Genomic DNA, 17188 nt, shown 5'->3' with positions numbered 1-17188 from the left:
GTTGCATAATGCCAATTGATCCACACGCCCAAGAGTCTTCGTAAATACAAAAGAGGCAATGACCCGAGGTGAGATCCGTTCACCCAGTTCGTTTTCTTCACAGCTATATAAAGAGGTTTGTTTTGCCTATCCTTTCGTGTCTCACATCAGCGTCCAAAAAAACCCACCTTGAGTTTGTGTTCTTGTCACAAAATCACAATGGGCTCCGAGCGCTACCCCGTCCGACACAAAGGCATCTACCACAATCTGCCCACTTTCGACCCGTCTATCAAGGACCTCACGGCGATTGTCACTGGTGCCAATGGCATTTCGGGCTTCCATACGATGCGGGTGCTGCTTGATAGCCCCGAGCGCTGGAGCAAGGTCTACGCCTTGTCACGCCGCCCACCACCCAAAGAAATGATGGCTCTTCTTCCAGAATCCCAACGTTCGCGAGTCCAACATGTGGCAGTCGATTTCCTGGAGGATCCCAAAAAGATCGCTGATGCCATGACCTCAGCTGGTGTCAAAGCCGACTACGTCTTCTTCTACTCGTACCTGCAGCCAAAGCCCCCGCCAGGAAGTGGCCCTTGGTCCAACGCCGATGAACTGGTCAAAGTGAACAGTGCGCTACTTGACAACTTCCTTCAGGCTCTCACCCTCAGTAAGATCATTCCCAAGCGCTTTTTGCTGCAAACGGGGGCGAAAAACTACGGTGTTCATGTTGGTCGAGCCCGTACTCCAGCTATCGAGTCCGACCCGCAACCGGCGCACCTGCAACCCAACTTCTACTACCCGCAAGAGAAGTTGCTCTTCGAATTTTGTAAAGCCAGCAACACCGCGTGGAATGTTGTCCGTCCAGCTTGGATCCTGGGCGCCGTCAACAACGCCCAGATGAATGCCCTCCATCCTTTCGCTCTTTATGCCGCCGTACAAGCGCAAAAGGGTGAACCTTTATATTTCCCGGGAGACTGGGACACTTGGCAATTTGAGTATCATCATTCCTCTGCTATGCTCACAGGCTATTTATCCGAGTGGGCGGTATTGGAGGACAAGTGCAAGAATGAGGCCTTTAACTCCCAGGACACCGGACCTGTGTCCTTTGACCGCTTCTACGAGGAGTTGGCACGATGGTTCGGCGTTGAGAAGGGCGTCCATCCCCCGGAAGAGGATCTGACCAAATTCCATGAGATCAAGGGCACCGGCGGGAAACAGTCTCCTATGGGGTGAGTGCGAATCCTCTAATCTGTACCATATGTGGTACGTCAAGGTAGCTGATTGAGTCACAGATACGGCCCTGCTCCAACATTTCGCATCCTGTTCTCACTTGTCGACTGGGCTTCGCAACCTGAAAACAAGGAGGCCTGGCAGCAGCTCATGAAGGCGTCCGGCGGTCAACTGACCGATAACCCTTTCAATGATCCTCAGGCGAGCTTTGAATTCGGCGATGCGGCCTTGAGCAAATTTGGTAGTTTGTGTATGAACAAGGCGAGGCGATTGGGCTGGACTGGCTTTGTCGACACGATTGAGGCTCTCTTTGAGATGTATTACGAGATGGGACACTTGGGAATGGTACCTAGGATGAAAGTGGATAAAGCAAAGCCTTTGGTGTAAAGAGGCTCATGCGTTGGGATTCAATAGCAGCCTTTGCAAGGACGATATCTTTCATCCAATTGAAGCCACATTGGTCAACAGAGACACTTCTGCGTGATAATGGCCAAGTTGTTGTACACACCGAGAGAAGACGAGGAGGAACAAGGCACACCACGTCGCACGACACAAGGCCCAAGTGACTGCACCATCCATCATCCATCTGGCTTTCTTCACCGCAATGTCACAGGACAGGACAGGACATGCAGGTCGGGATCCACCTCGTATCCAACCATCTGTTCACCGATCCATCAACCCTCGTCCGTCTCTTCCCACAAACATCATGCACCTTCCAAGCTGCAAGACCAAAGGCATGGCCAACTGCCGTCCACCTGAGCCCATCCCGTCATCCCTCCCTAAAAGTCAGTAAGTGTAGCCGAGAGAGAGCGTCCTGGGCAATTGTGGTGCGCTGAATTCGACTTCCTAGTCTGTTTCTTATTCGACATGCATCAGTGGATACGAAGAGGAGGAAACGCCTGGCCAGGCCAATCGCCTGGACATGCTGAAAGGCAAAGGATTGCGGGATCCGATCTTTTTTCCTGCTTTGGTCGGTTATCTGGGATAGCAAATCTAGTGCTGCCCAAGGGTTTCTCGGATTGGACTGAACGTGGCAGAAGAAACTTTGGCGCTTCGAATTTCCAGGGCGCATCTGCAGCTACTTACGACGTACTCGGTACTTGAGCGTGGAGGTTTGTGTGAGGCTGGGATATGAGCCTATCACGCCTCGTCCACCGTCCTCATCCCCAGCATCCTTGTTCCCCTGCGCCTCTGCTATTCGACAGCACAAGAACATCTTCCCCAATTTGACATGTCAGTCCGTCATCATGTGCATGGCGGAAAAAAGATCCAGAAACGCAGCTGACCCCATTGTACTTGCCAGGTATAGTCAACCTGCACCACCGACGCGAGTGGCACTCCTGCAGCACCAATCAAAGGGGGCCAACCATGCGAGAGTGAAAGTGCCATAGCAGCATGGCGCTCAAGACCACAATGTCGGTGCAAAAGAGATGGGAAAGAAAAATGCAAAAATACAGGACACGCCCATCCTTTTCGACGCCGCCGTTTGGCGTCTCTTCCTCCTTCTACCGTCTCCCCTATCAACATGTTATCCAGTTTCCGGCTCGATGCCATCAATAGCAGCGCGACTAATATTGGCCACGTTCCTCCACTCGCGTTGCCTTTCTCACGTGCTCCACCGCCCTACAGCAGCTGCACCAGGTTAGGCAAACAGACAGCGGTGCACCACCTATCGGAGACTATGGTAAGCAAGGCTCTCCTTTCCCCCTGTCCCCGTGGAGGCGCAGAACCTATTACTGAAGAGGGGTCTACCAAGGAGGAATTGTATCGATCCAGTCTGGCTCGCCTTCAGCTGGAGCTGGGACTGCCCGACCACGTCGTGAAGCGTCTTGACGCAGCGATCAAAGAGCTGATTGTCTCACCGGTGATCCGAGATGGAGCACACTCCGTGTTGAACTACGGGATCGACTTCGAGGCTGTTGCCAGTAAGGTGGAGAGCTGCCCTGACTTTCGACCTTATTTTGAGAGAACGCGGTCCCACAACTGGGTGACGTGCTTGAACAATGCTCTCTACTTCTGGGCTCACGCCGTTTGTGGGATTCCCGAGCTCTGGAAAAGAGAGACTCCCGCGAGCCAGGAATCATCAGGCAGCCAGGCGCACGAATTTCCCCACGATCCGGAATCCACTGTTGGAAGTACACCATCGTCTACTACTCTCACATCTCTTTCTGCTGGCAGTAGTAGGGAGGACTCTCCCGGTCATCCTGATCATGTCTATATGGCTCCTCCAGGCAGTACCAGCCACCTAGCTGGGGAGCTCTGGATGAGGGTATACCCGGGTAAATATGTCAACTACATCGAGATCCGCGCCATTAGCGGCGTTCAAGAGGAGGTATTGAGCGGGAGGATACAGGACCTGTTTCGCGTGCGCTGTCCGCCGGGTCTCACCAAGTACGGGTACGACTATGTGCTGCCGCACTGTCGACGATTCCTGGAGAAGCACCGGGGCGCGCCGCCTAACGCCGAGGTCGAGCTCTTCTACTACGTTAAGATGCCGACCATGGCGAGCCCGATCCGCATCGCCATCTGGGACAACGGGTCGTGCGAAATGGCTTACGACAACTGGCTGCGCCTTAAGAACTCGCGAATCCCATTTCTGCTCTTCCTGGACGACCAGAAGCACACACGCCCACCGCTGAAACTGCCCTTGCCTCCCATCTCGCCGGGCAAACTACTCGAGAGCTCGCCAGACTCGGTGACACGAGGCGGCTACCGCCACCAGTCCGAGGGTTCATGACATTGTTCTGAAGCCGTGGCATTGATCCGCTGTCGATAGTCGGTTGTTACGCCTTCAGAGACACATCAAAATCTCCAGACTCGAAACCCAACCTGGGAAGGGGGAGGCCACTCAATAAAATCTGGCAACTAGAAGACAAGTCTGCCCCGACCAAAGGCCGACAGAATTGTATATAATGAGACCAAGAGACCAAGACGAATACGAAACGGAAAGAGCACATGGTTGATTGACATTGATTGTGATTGACATTGATTGGTATTGATGATTGTATTATGAATACACGATGATGCATATGCACCGCACAGACCACCGCGTTTTCAGCCGAACACGTTCGTCCATTTTCTCTCCTCTGCAGGTCGCGCTAACACCCTGCATGAAGCACCAGCACAAAGAGCACATACGACTGGATTGAAAAATCGATGGCAGAGGCTTTTGTCGGGCTCGCAGCAAGCATCGTCACGCTTGGCAGCTGCATAGCGACTCTGAAAAGATTTTCAGATGTTTGCAGAAATGCCAGAGCGACGTTGAGAATATACCAGACTACGCTCGAGAGCATCGAGATGGTGGGATAAGATCACTCGGTGGCTTTAACCCATGTTGTAACCGACCTGTCTTCTCGGTCAAGAATGACTCTCTTATGAGCTCCTTGACGTCGCGGTCCAGACTGATCACTCACCTCCGTGAGGTTACCTGGCCTTTGTGGGGGTTTGGATCCTGTTGGGGCCTCCTGTCCTGGTTCAACTTTTACCGTACTCGGTATGTATGTAAGTAGGTATATTATAGCTACCGCTTCTGGGAAATATACTTGGGGACGCGGGATGATGATGGCTGCTCACTCGTTCCTCGTCCTTCGTTCTCGTCTGACCTGACTTGACTTGACTTGGCTTGACCTGGCCTGACCACGTTGACAACTTTGCCTTTATCCCTTTCTGGCCCGTTTCATAATAAGTCAATACAAGGTAATTGATTATTATTATTTCATGAGTATTTCCCGAGTTGGGCTAGACTGGGCGCCGTAGGTGCTGCCAATGGGGCCTTCTCTCCTTTTCCCATCTCCCGTCACCCGTTATGGATAGTAGTCCTCTTCTCTCTGTTCCTGTCTTTCTCTCTATCTCTCTCCCAGCTAAAGCCCCAGGAAACAGAAACACCGTACGTGGGGAATATGGGAGTTAATCAAGGACCTTGCTACCTATACCTACTCCGTACACAGGTAGGTAGTGGCCTCGTCATACGTAGGCATACTCCGTACTCTGTACAATCTCAAAATGACATACTCATACAAAGTACGTACCGAGTATGTCTATTATCTAGTCAAACTCTCCCAATCAAATCCAAGTGCAATCAATCTCTTTGTTTAGAATACGGATCTTTGGTCCCTTCTTTGTACTCGAGTATACTCATACAATAAAAAGGTAGGAGACAATGTGTCAACGCCGCTAGGATGCTCCTGTTATGCACTCCTTGAAAATGCCCCCCCCCCTTCAATGCTTTGCAAGTCTTTCGCAGCTCTAATAGCCATGCCATAACCTGAAAGATGACAGTTTTTGGTCAAAATCGGCCATGATTCCAAGCGCGCAAGATGCTGTTGACGGTCGGTTGATGCAAGAAAAAAGATTCAGTTTCATGTCTCATCACATGGTGACCCTCTCAGAGTGTGTGTGTGTGTGTGTCTCCTTCCTCCATCCTCCTTTTCCCTGACTGTACTCGGCCAAGTTCTAGCCCTTAGCATACTCGCGGGTCCACCAATCTCGGTCCCAATATCCGCTCTCAAGCTTCATATCGCTCATCTCGAGCCTCCCTCTTCTGTCTTGGCTCGCATGCGGATTGAGATGTCGATGGTCTCCCGCTGGCTGTTCGCCTCCATTCACCGCTGCATTTTCCTGGCCCGAGTGTAGTCACTCGTAGCCAGCTCCTCTTTGCCAGGGACTGGCATTGTTTTGCTGTCGGAACCCTTGCTGTGGAGGATATCCGCCTTGCGCGGAACGAGGAGGTGCCCCGTAGCCACCACTGGCAACACTGCTCACGCTTCGATCGTACGACGGCTGCGAGGAGGTTGTGTTTGGTCTCCCACCGTACCCGTAGTCACCGCCGGCGTTGTAACCTTGGTTGTACATTTGTCGCTGTTCATACGACTGTGGGGGACCACGTCGTCCTGGTTGGTCGCTGGGATACATTGGCGTGTTGAAGTCTTGCTGGGGTTGGGCAGCATGATTTTGAGACATAGGTCGTTGTGTCACCTCAGGTTGATGCTTCAGCGATTCGCTCGAGAAGGAAGCATCATCATCGTAACCCTTGTCGTTATTGTATGTTGTCTGCCCATCTCCTCTGGCCGTGGCTCCCAGCGCATCCAACTCGGTCGTCAGCGCGGCTTGAGACTTGATGAAGCTTCCTCGATCGTCACGCATCGGCTGATATCTGACTTCGGGGTTCTTGGATGCAATAGCATAGATCGAGGCAATAAGCACCAGGATCAACAGCACAGCCGCGAATACCACGTTGTAGAAGGCAAAGATAACGCCCATGACGCCTGAAACCATCTCGGGCTGTCCGAATGCATTCGAAAAGACGAGGAGGAAGATAGCGTTGAGGAAGTTGACCGCAGCAATGGAGATGTTGAAGATGTTAGTTTTCTTGTCCATGAATGGCCGAAGGACACTGATGGCGATGAGTGCCACGGCCTCGACAATAACCAAACCCACGGCTTGAGCCACAGGTGATTTCTGCGCAAACGCGATGAAGATGGCCTTGACCAGAATGTAGCCCAAAAGGGGCACCACAAAGTAGTATGCAGTGGCGCGATACTGCACGTAGAGAAATCCCCACTTGTTGAGGCATTCGGGGTCAGAGTAGAGGATGTAGGCTGGGTTCTTGTGCATGGCGACCGACTTCTTCGCTAGCTGAATGACCTTGAAAGACGCCCACCCCAAGGCGACAGCCATGGAGATGAAAACGACCAAAGCCAACACAACCTCAGCCGCCGAATCTCGTTCGACCAATTCCCATAAGCAGAGAACAGACATCTGCACGAAACCGAGTAGGACCTATAATACACTTGTCAGCGATCCTATATAGTCTCACGTGGGAAGATGTGTACTCACCAATCGGAAAAGAATACCCTTGATGACAATTTTCCAGCCATTTCGGAACTCGAGGAATTTATCAGTCTTCATCCAACCGGCCTTGGCACAGCCGTCAAGAATGGCTTTGGTAAGGGCGACCAAGACTGCAACTAAGAATAGGATGAAGACGAAAAATATCAGACCGGTCATGAAGATGTTGGTCTGTTCAATTCCAGCCCTAAAACCGACTCTATCGATTCCACGAACGACTTTGACGTTCGCCACGGTAGTGGTGGTTGCGGAGCTTTGGCGTTTGGCCAAGTAGCGCATGTTCTGGGCTGCGAAAGTGGTGATGACATCCAGCGACCGTTTGATAGCGCGTTTCTGCACTTGGACCGAAAATGTGCTGAGGGTGGAAAGGTAGGTAGTCGGGGTTCCGCCAGTCGCACGCTGATACCACGTTGCAATCGACTGAAGAAATCCTACACGAATAATGCCCATACTCCACTGGAAATTTTGTGTCCAAGATTGCACGATCGGAGGCATCGTGACCGAAGTCATTCCAATGACGGCCTGTGCTTGGAAGAAACCAAAGAGTGATATCGCGTTCGCAGCAACATGAGCAGCCGTGTTGGGATGGCCGAGACCCGACGTGAGACCAGCAGCAACAAGACCCAGACCGGCAATAACGGCTGTGGCCCAGCCCACAGCTGGATGGTACACGCTTTTGGTGTTGGAGAGATCGGCTTCCATACACGCGATCACCGCACCCGTGTCGAGGGAGGTGACATAAACACGCACCACACCGTCCAGATCTGGCACGCTGTATGCGATTCCGGGAACTTGTTTAGAAACATCCTTGGGAACATCGATGTTGGTCTCGATATCGATTTGACCTGTTTGCATGGGACAGAAGCCCGCCAGATCCATGGAGCACGGGTCGAGAGTCTCGTTGACAATGGTAAATCCATAGGCAATCACTTCCAACTGCGCCGTAACATTTCCTACAATGGACGAGACACCATTAATGTTGAGGCTGATACTGCTGTTGGACGGGGTGTAAGCAACGTTGAACAGGGTTGCCGTGAAGTTGGAGCCGCTCTTGCAAGAATTCAGCGAGTTTGACTCGATGATGTTTTCCGCGAGGGCGAGAGGTGATAATGAAATGGCCGCGAAGGCCGAGAGGAGGTAGGAGAGTGAAGTTTGAGGTCGCATTTTGGGATGAAAACGTCGCAGTTGGCGTCTGCGACTGGACGCGGTCGTTCAGGGAGAAAGAATGGCGGTTGCAAGAGATTCCAGGGCGCCAACCAGGGCAAACTCCTCCTCAGCAGTCGATGATCAGGTAATGTAGTAAGAAATTATATTTTATTCTTCAGATGTGAGTTCGATGATGGCAGGAAACAGTTTATTCGAGGAGGGTGGTCAGTTGTGTCATTGGGATCTGCAAGGGAGGTTGGGTGGAAAAAAACCGGGAATTGGAATGAGTGAAAAAGAGCGAGAGTTCGTCGTTGTCGTTTGTCGTCGTCGTCGCCGTTTCAATTATTCCAGTGACAAAGAAAATGTCAAAGAAAAAGATTGAAGGTGCAAGTTGGTGTCGAGTACTGTACGGGGGGGGGGAAATGTCGAGGGTGAATAGCGAGCGTGTGTGGATGGGTGTTGGTGAAGAAGTGAGAGTTTGAGTGGTGACGAAGGCTGGAACAGGATGAGCTGCAAGATTTGACACGCAGGAAAGTTGAACAGGAGATGCTCAGACGCTCAGATGCTCCGCTAGAACCGCGTGGAGCTCTGCAACCTCAACGGGCCTCGGGGCCCAGGGACTGAACTTGTAACCGGAGTTGATCGGGTTGGTGGAATCTGCGGCACTACGGTACTCCGCTTTGTACTGAGTACCTGCCCAGGTGGTTACGTGTCTGTTTATGGGTAGCAGTGTCTTGGTTTGGGGGAGGACGGAGGATGAATTTGGCTGCGACGGCAGAAGACGATAGGGCAGTTGGGTGTGAAAAATTGGGGAGAGAACGGGAGGTTTGGGGAGGAGGAGGCGCAGGCAAACAGGGGGCAGGGAGCAGGGAGGGGGGATCAAGGGGGCTAGCCGAAAAGACAAGAGCGCAGACAAAGGAGACACCTCGAGATGCCAGATCCTTGCCAAGAATGCCCAGCAGCCCCAGTAGTATGGGCGCTAAGCGGAATTGGGATCATGGCCCCTGACCCATCCACCAACCACCGGCATCCAGTGATCTTCCTTGGCTTGCGCGTGAGGAGGCGCAGCAGCTCGTGGTCAAATGGTCCAAAGGAAATTGAAATTGCCCAAGCACCATAAGCACCACTCAGACCAAACAACAAAAGCTCGGTACGGACGGGACGTCTTTGACAAGGCTGATTCACTCTTTGCTTGGGGTTTGTACCGAGTACCAGTTGAACTGATTGTTATTCTCGCTATCCCCCACAGATTGGATCAACTCCTCCCAATCTCTCGACTCCCACATGACTAACCAGAATTAGTTAGTCCATGTAAGCGACGTCATCGTGTCTCGCATTCGGTTCTCGGCTTTGCCGCCTTCCGCAATCGGAAACATACCAACAGCGCTTCATCTTCCCCCTCGTTACATGTCGCGTTTCATCACCATCATTATTGTCATCTTCAGCTCCCCTTTCTCCTGCAAGCTCTCCTACAACTACAAGGTACCTCGTGCAGGATATGCACCTGAAGAAATCATAGATCGCTCTCGACCCTCTTTGTAGCCAACTTGTCCGGATCCAAGACCAAATGCAGCACATACCAGGTATCTGTGGTTTCTGCGACGACGGATAGGCCCTTCCTATGCCCCAAACCCGTGAAGCATACAGCCCTTGTCCCCGCATTTAGTGCGTCGACGATATTTGTTCGCTATACCAAGTACGCCGTCCAAGCATTTCTCAGCTTCCATCATCTCACAAACTGTAACAAGCAAGCTCTAGTCAATCCGATCATTTTTCGTGAACCCATGTTCGAACAGTCCAGCGTCCCAAGGCAGCGGCAGCGGAGGGGGTGGCGGCTGCTGTTGGTGGGTTGGAGGGTGTTGTTGGTGAGCTGGAGGGTGTTGTTGGTGAGCTGGAGGCTGTTGTTGGTGAGCTGGAGGCTGTTGTTGTGCCAGCGTCTCAAGTTCTTTGCGATCGCGAACCCGTTTGCGTTGCACAAGATCCCCCCTCACCATGCGTAGATATTTCGTGGCTTGGTCGATCAGCTCCCGACTTTCGATGCTTTCCTTGAGTGTCTGTAACATAGTCATAACCTGGTCTTCATTGTTGAGATGCGGGCACGTTCGAGAATGCCCCAGATGCGCCATTCCGCACAGCCCGCAGTGTTCAACACCTGCCAACTTCAACCGACACCAGCCCATGGGATGTTGCTCATTGCACGCAGAGCAATGATGCACCACCGGCATCTGTTGCACCGGTCCATGGTCAAAAGTCACGTCCCCTTTGAAGTTTGGTGCTGGTCCCAAGGGAACGCGTACTCGCCGGAATGGTCGTGCTGCAAATATCTCTATATCAGCATCGGCGACTTTGTGGACTGGATTGGAACCTCCTACCTTGAACCTTCCGTCGTGAATTGGCCGTCGAGTCTGTCCCTGTGACTTCTTCATCCTCGGATGGCTCCTGAGGGGCTCTGTAGTCAGGATCGTCCGCCTTGACGCTGCGATTGACCTTGCTCGGACGAGGCTCTCCTTTCTCGCCGTCGTCGAGACCATAGTCGACGTTCTAAACACGTTAGTGCCGGACGATTCCTCAACTGGCTTTCTTACCTGTCGCTTCCGCTTGCCGCGCCCAAAAGCCTGAGCTTTCATGGCTTGCTCCTCGGCAAATTGTCGTTCACGTTCTTGTAATATCTTATCCCAAATTCCCGGGTTAGGGGTGCTCTGACCAGTGACGTCTGGCAAATCCTCTTCCAATGCAGATTTGTCGTTGGCCCAGATTCGAGCGAAGCTAAATTGTGATTCGGCCGATTTGCCTTCGTCGATCTTTGTATCCTCGACCTGCGTCCGGTCAAGAAGCCGATCGATTGATGGCGAGTCGTAAATAATGTCATCAGCACTGGAGTCCTCCTGGAATAGAGCCTCAGCACCGTACCGAAGAATCGACTCCAGATCCTCGCCTGCATCGTCTTCCTTGTCCATTCGCTCGATGAGCACATGATCTAGTGCCATCTTTTTTCGACCAATCTGGATAATCTTCTCTTCAACGCTGCCTCGAGTCATGAGTTGGAAGACGAGGACTTTGTTCTTCTGACCGATGCGGTGAGCTCGGGAAAGTGCTTGGATGTCCTGGTGCGGGTTGAAATCTGGATCGAGAATGATGACCGTGTCGGCAGTGGCGAGATTGATTCCAACTCCACCGGCTCGCGTCGACAACAGGAAGGCAAAGTACGGTGAGTCTGGTGCATTGAATTCGTCAATTCGTTTTTGTTTCTCAGCAGCAGAAATTTGTCCATCAAGCCGGCGATGTTGCAGCCCGAGTCCGTCAAGAAAGTCTTCCAGAACATCCAGATTGTCAAGAAACTGGGAGAACAGGAGGACCCGATGCCCACGCTCTTGTAGTTTGGGAAGCATAACGGTGAGCAACTGCAACTTGGAGGACGCTTCGACCAAGTTGCGATACGACACCGCGCTATCGACTGCTCGCTCCTCAATCTCACGGCTGTAAACAAAAGGGTGGCACAGACACCTGCGCAGCTGCATGAGAATGTTGTTCAGGCTATATCTTTCCTTGTGAGGGATATTGCTGTCCCGGGCAAAAATCGACCTCATTAGCTGTGGGTTTTTGGCCAAAATAGACTTGTAGACTTTTTTCTGGACGGTTGACATGCTGACGGGCACAATAATCTGTGCCATGGGAGGGAGGAATGTCAACACCTGTGCCTTGGTACGTCGAAGAAGGAACTTTCGGAGCATGGCGTGGAGTTCGGGAACGTTGTCCTGGGTAAGATTGGCATATTTGGCGTCAAGGTCAGCGGCACTGACGCTCCTGTCGAGGAACTGCAGAAGGTTGAACAGCTCCCGAGCGTTGTTCTGAAGGGGTGTTCCAGTCAACAAGACTTTGAATGGGAAGCGGAATTTTGAGAGGAGTTCGTATATCTGCGTCCGATCGCTCTTCAACCGCTGTCCTTCGTCAACAACCAGGGCTTGCCAGGGGACCTTCATCAAACTTTTCCGAGTCTTCTCTTCAACCACTGACTCGTAAGACGTCACCACGATCTGGGCTTTAATGTCTTTGACCTCGTTGCCCCTCTTCTTCGGTGGCCCATGAGCGTCTTCTTCCTTGTCTTTAGGAAATAATTCGTAATCGTGCGTCAGCTGCCTGGCCGCTGATGACCCGTAATATGTGACCACTCTGAGAGAAGGCGCCCATTTCTTTATCTCGCGGCGCCAATTTGGACAGGTCGAGTTTGGAACTACCACAAGAAAAGGCCAGCATTTGTGATCCTGGACCAGTGTAGCAAAGAAGCCGACAAGCTGAATGGTCTTGCCCAGCCCCATTTCATCCGCCAGAATGGCATTTTGGTTGGTGAACCATTGATAGAGGAGCCAATTCAGACCCTCCAACTGGTAACGCATCAACTCTCCACCAGTCACGATGCTTGGCTGCGTCTTCTTGGTCAGATTGGTCTCGAAGTCCAACGTTCGAATCTGCGTCAGGTGGCGCTTTAGTGTTGTCTGAGGCGGTATCGACAAGTGAAGCTTCATTACATAGTCCTCATATGCCGCTTTGAAATCATTCCATCGTTCCGTGTCGGCATAGACAGGTGGCTTCTCCCAAATAGCATCCTCATAGCCGAGACCCTTGTATTTGACAAAAGCCAAGTCAACCTCCTTGACACGGGCGAGGTCGATCTCCCTGGTACTATTGCGTACGACACTCGAGTAGCGTACGTCGAAAACGATGTCTACCCGGAACACCTCCTCTGGAATCGCATCGGCTGTGGTCATCTTTGGCAGCTGGTTCTCTGCTTTCTTGGTGAAAGCTGTGCGCATGGGTCCCACTGAAACGCCCCAGACCCAGTCTCCTGGCATCCATGTAGTCCGAAAATAAGATAGTTTTCTCCATTTGATCAGGTACTCCTTGTCACTTTCCGGTATTTCAGTGACAATAGTTCCTGGGATGTATGTTTCAAGGTTGACCGGCCGCCACGCCACAAGAGCGTCAATCTGATGTTGGTTCTCAATACAGTCTTTGCAAACCCACGAACGATGGTAGTGTTCAAAGCGTTTCTGGGCCAGTTGCGTCTCATCCACCACGTCCTCTTCTTCATCGTCAAGGGAATGTGCTGTCTTACGCTCGGGAAGATGATGCATATGCCACGCACGCGCGCAGTGCGAGCATCTGAACATCACATGCGTGATATTGTTAATAAGCCTGGATTCGACAATGGTGATTGGATCTTTCCCTCCATTCTCTTCTCTTTGCAGTTGTTCTTGCCGAGTCGTCAGACGACCACGAAACGGTTTCGATAATTCTCCCAGTTCATGGCAGCCTGAGCAACGCCCCTGATGGGGGGCCGATTGGTCTTTTTCGTGAGCGAGCCCAATACAGCGCCTACATTGCAAGACGAACAGATCTTCACCCACCTTTGTGACCAGGTGATCTCTGGTGCCACGAAATCCAAGGCAGACCTTGTGGTAGCAGTTGGTGCAGCCCTGACAGAAGATCAGGGGTCCCTTAGCATTGTCATCACCTTTGAAGTAGCACGTGTCACATTCTTGCCGATGTCTTCTCCGGAAAGGGTCATTTTCGGGAACCCGATTGAAGTGTTCCTTCGTGCTGACCACCTTTGGGCCCGCCTTTTCTTCTTCGTAGCTTGAGATCTCATCTTCTTGACGTTCTCGCATGCTGCGTTTTGGTCTGGTCTTTGTTCGCTCAGATCGACGTGTGGCCTTGAGCATTTCTGAGTCCGAAGACGAGTCACGTCTCGGTCCGGACCTGCGCACCAGACGTGCAATCCCTCTTGTAGATGATCTTATAGATCGCTGTGCGGAGGCACGTGCTCTCCCACCTCGTCTTGTTGTATGAGTGTCAGTGTCATCTCCAAGGTCGACGAGTTCTTCTTTGAGATATGCTGACTTTCGTAGCTTGCTGAGCCTTGCCGAACGTCTGCCCTTCTCAAAGTCTTCGTCTAAGAGGCTTTCATCGTCCGCCTCGGACAGATCTCTACCCTCATCCTCTCCGGAGGCCTCACTTTCGTGTGCTTCCTTACGGCGGCGCTTGGACTCTGGTTCCTCCTCTGACTCTGATAGAGGTATTGTCGTCCAGTCCACCATGCTGGGATCTTTCCGCGAAGTTCGCCTAGCTCTGCTCAACGCAACACTAGCTTCGAACTCTTGCAATGCACCGTAGCCGTTGTCAAGGTCTCGAAGTCCTCGCGCAGAGACCTTTGGTGGCCCGCATGTCAGCGGCCAGTAGGTTGACAAGTGAGAAGAGGCGGTAACAACTAGATCGGATCTCGATGTGTATGTGAGGAAAGAGGACGTGAGAAGGCAAGGAGAGAAGAGTGAGGGAATAGCAGGTGGGAGCAGGAATATGTCGAGGTTGCATGAAATCAAAGTCCATGGAGGGGGCACATACAGTATCTTGCTCTCCACTTTCGAGCTCAACAACATAGGTCTTGTCTTCATTCTCAGACAATATCCTGGCCACAGAGAAATGTCCTGGCAGGTACTCGTACATTTCCTTCTCTTGCTCTGATAGTTTGGGCACCTCGATATAGAAATGCTTCTGGAATAGGCTAACTGACAGATTGTCGCCATTCTCGTTCTCTTGATCCGAGGCTGACTGTTCCGAAGAAACATGCCTGCCAAAGTCCTCCTGATGTGCATTCACATCGTCGTGCAAAATATCCCCGACTTCGCCAGGTTCATCTGAGAGAGACGGGTCTGCTGGTAGCCTCGGCGCGTCCACTTGCTGATCAGGAGCATCTTCATCGGATCCTTCCCGCCTGCTCGGTCTCTTCGGTGGTTTGCGAGTCCAGCTGGTGAGATCTATACCCTTCATGTTCGACTGTGGCCAGTCGTAGGGTGGCAGACGGTTGGGTGGGGGGCATTCGTCGAGTCTGTTGAGGTCGGCAACTGGGAAGGTAGATCAAACGGGACGTGCTGTGAAGTTCTCGAGGCGGTAGAGGCTCTCGGAGAGCCACATGTCGCACATAGATCTGGATTATACAGGGAAGTGAGAGTGTGGTAAGGAAATCGCAGTTGTAGACAAATCAGATTGCACTCGAAAGTGAGAGCCTCGTGGGTGAGAAGTGAACGCGCTCCGCGTCGCCTGCGACTAACGACAATTTTATTTCTCCAACTTTTACAGCATTCAATTCCCCTTCACTTTGTCCGCAACTTGACTCACAGCAGTCTTTCCGTCATCGACCGAGTCGTGAATGCTACAATTCACTCGCCGTATCCTCCGCTTTCCCCGTGCCATTAAATCCATCTCCACCCATGGGTCTCAACCTGCACGCTGCATTTCGTTGACTGGCGCAATTGAAAAGGGAATTCGGAGGGGTCAGCAAAGCAGGAACAACCTACAAAACCATTATACAAAGCCCACTGCAGAGCCTCAGCAAGACCGGGATCATCTGTCGGACTCTTTGAACATAGAAGGAGAGGATGGGCAGAAAAAGGAGGTCATCATACCAGGCGAAGAAAGGCGGAGAGGCCAGAAAAGACGCAAGGGTCCCAGAACTGTACAACCAGGGCAGGATGTGAAAGGCACGAGATCGGCGCGCTCTGACAGGGACGTTCCAGCTTCGATCCCCTACACGACAGCGGGATCGGAATTTCTGTACGGGACATTTTCCGTCTTGTCTGCTCTCACAGCTCGGCGACGAAAGCTCCACAAGCTCTACAGGCTGCTCCCTCCAGGCTATGACAAACAGACGAAGAGGGCCAAAGCACTCCTGCCCAAAGAGTCTTTGGAGCAGATCCAAACTCACAAAAAAATCCATAGCCTTGCTGAAAAGGCCGGGATAGACGTTACGGCGGTTCAAGGACCTCGCTGGCAAGGTGTCTTCGCCAAAGCGTCGGATGGGCGACCACATAACGGCTGGATCCTGGAGGCCTCTCCAATTCCGAAACTGCCTGTGACTAGCTTGTCACCAGTACCTCAACCGTCCGACTCGATCGCTGTCACAGTCGGTTGGGCATCTGAAGAGGATCGAGAGATCAACACCGTTTTCGGTGCGTCTGGAAGCAAAGCCACAATCCCATCTGTTCGACCCTCGAATCGGTATCCTTTCATGCTCTTGCTTGATTGTGTCACGGACACCGGCAACTTCGGTGCTATCGTTAGGTCGGCTTGGTTTTTGGGGGTCGACGCTATCCTCATCCTTGAGCACGGGACTGCACCCATATCAACCAACAGTGTCAAGGCTTCTGCCGGAGCCTTTGAGTACATGCCCATTCTTCATATCAAGAACGAAAGAGAGTTCATCAGAGACTCGCGGAAAAATGGATGGAAGTTCTTCGCTGCCGATGCACCGGAAGCTGATGGGGGAATGATGCGGCGGATCATGCAACAAAAGGGACAGAAAGCTTTGGGTGTTGCAGGCTCGTTATCGAAACATCCTTGCGTCCTGGTTCTCGGTAATGAGGAGACTGGTATTCGAGAGTTTATGCGGACAATGGTGGATGGTGTCGCAGGGATTCCGAATGCCAGACCTGATGTGGGAGATATTGACAGCCTCAACGTCAGTGTGGCTGCAGCTTTGCTTACCCAAAAGTTTTTTGACACAGCTCATCCCGAGCTTGATACAGGTCGTCAAAGCCACTCGGATTAACCTCGTCGTCGACGAACTCCACCTCCTCAGCAAGCAACTCTAAGGGGACCTATGGATGTACACTCCCGGAGGCCACATCTGATCCTGCTCTCAGTGTCCCGAGCAGTCTGTCGTCCTTGAAAACGGCGTCTTGTGCTTCACCACTCCACTCTTGTCTCGAATCAGCAGCACTTCGAGCCAGATCGGCGAGCATCATTTGACAAGTGCCCTCTGCGTGCCCGGGCAGATACAAGGGAAGTTTGAGAACTTGCACGAATGTGGCCGACTGATCCACCGTAATGCCATGCGGTAACGCAACCTGCCCTCCAGTGTCACTTTTCATGCCCGGGGTTCAAATGCTTCCACAAGCAGTTTTCATTGTTCATGTTTTGCTCCTTCGGGAATATT

The 17188-nt window shown here is 52.1% G+C and overlaps 5 protein-coding genes across 5 annotated transcripts; 3 read left to right on the top strand and 2 right to left on the bottom strand.

The window, feature by feature from the left end:
• Positions 1-198: 198 nt before the first annotated feature.
• Z517_11218 (uncharacterized protein) lies at positions 199-1593 on the top strand (the record flags this gene model as incomplete). Its single annotated transcript, XM_013424826.1, has 2 exons — positions 199-1205; positions 1269-1593. The coding sequence occupies 2 exons, from the start codon at positions 199-201 to the stop codon at positions 1591-1593; spliced, it is 1332 nt and encodes a 443-aa protein (XP_013280280.1).
• A 1138-nt stretch (positions 1594-2731) lies between these two features.
• Z517_11217 (uncharacterized protein) lies at positions 2732-3943 on the top strand (the record flags this gene model as incomplete). The annotated part of the gene is made up of 1 exon (XM_013424825.1): positions 2732-3943. One exon carries the CDS (start codon positions 2732-2734, stop codon positions 3941-3943), a length of 1212 nt encoding a protein of 403 aa, XP_013280279.1.
• Positions 3944-5838: 1895 nt separating this feature from the next.
• Positions 5839-8217, bottom strand: Z517_11216 (uncharacterized protein; the record flags this gene model as incomplete). Its single annotated transcript, XM_013424824.1, has 2 exons — positions 5839-6984; positions 7042-8217. The coding sequence occupies 2 exons, from the start codon at positions 8215-8217 to the stop codon at positions 5839-5841; spliced, it is 2322 nt and encodes a 773-aa protein (XP_013280278.1).
• Positions 8218-9953: 1736 nt separating this feature from the next.
• Positions 9954-15024, bottom strand: Z517_11215 (uncharacterized protein; the record flags this gene model as incomplete). Its single annotated transcript, XM_013424823.1, has 4 exons — positions 9954-10513; positions 10572-10740; positions 10785-14405; positions 14599-15024. 4 exons carry the CDS (start codon positions 15022-15024, stop codon positions 9954-9956), a joined length of 4776 nt encoding a protein of 1591 aa, XP_013280277.1.
• A 379-nt stretch (positions 15025-15403) lies between these two features.
• Z517_11214 (uncharacterized protein) lies at positions 15404-16801 on the top strand (the record flags this gene model as incomplete). The annotated part of the gene is made up of 1 exon (XM_013424822.1): positions 15404-16801. The coding sequence occupies one exon, from the start codon at positions 15404-15406 to the stop codon at positions 16799-16801; it is 1398 nt and encodes a 465-aa protein (XP_013280276.1).
• Between the last annotated feature and the right edge of the window lie 387 nt (positions 16802-17188).

This window comes from Fonsecaea pedrosoi, assembly GCF_000835455.1.
Source record: "Fonsecaea pedrosoi CBS 271.37 unplaced genomic scaffold supercont1.7, whole genome shotgun sequence".
Lineage (NCBI taxonomy): Eukaryota > Fungi > Ascomycota > Eurotiomycetes > Chaetothyriales > Herpotrichiellaceae > Fonsecaea > Fonsecaea pedrosoi.
This window is presented reverse-complemented; position numbering and strand designations above follow the sequence as displayed.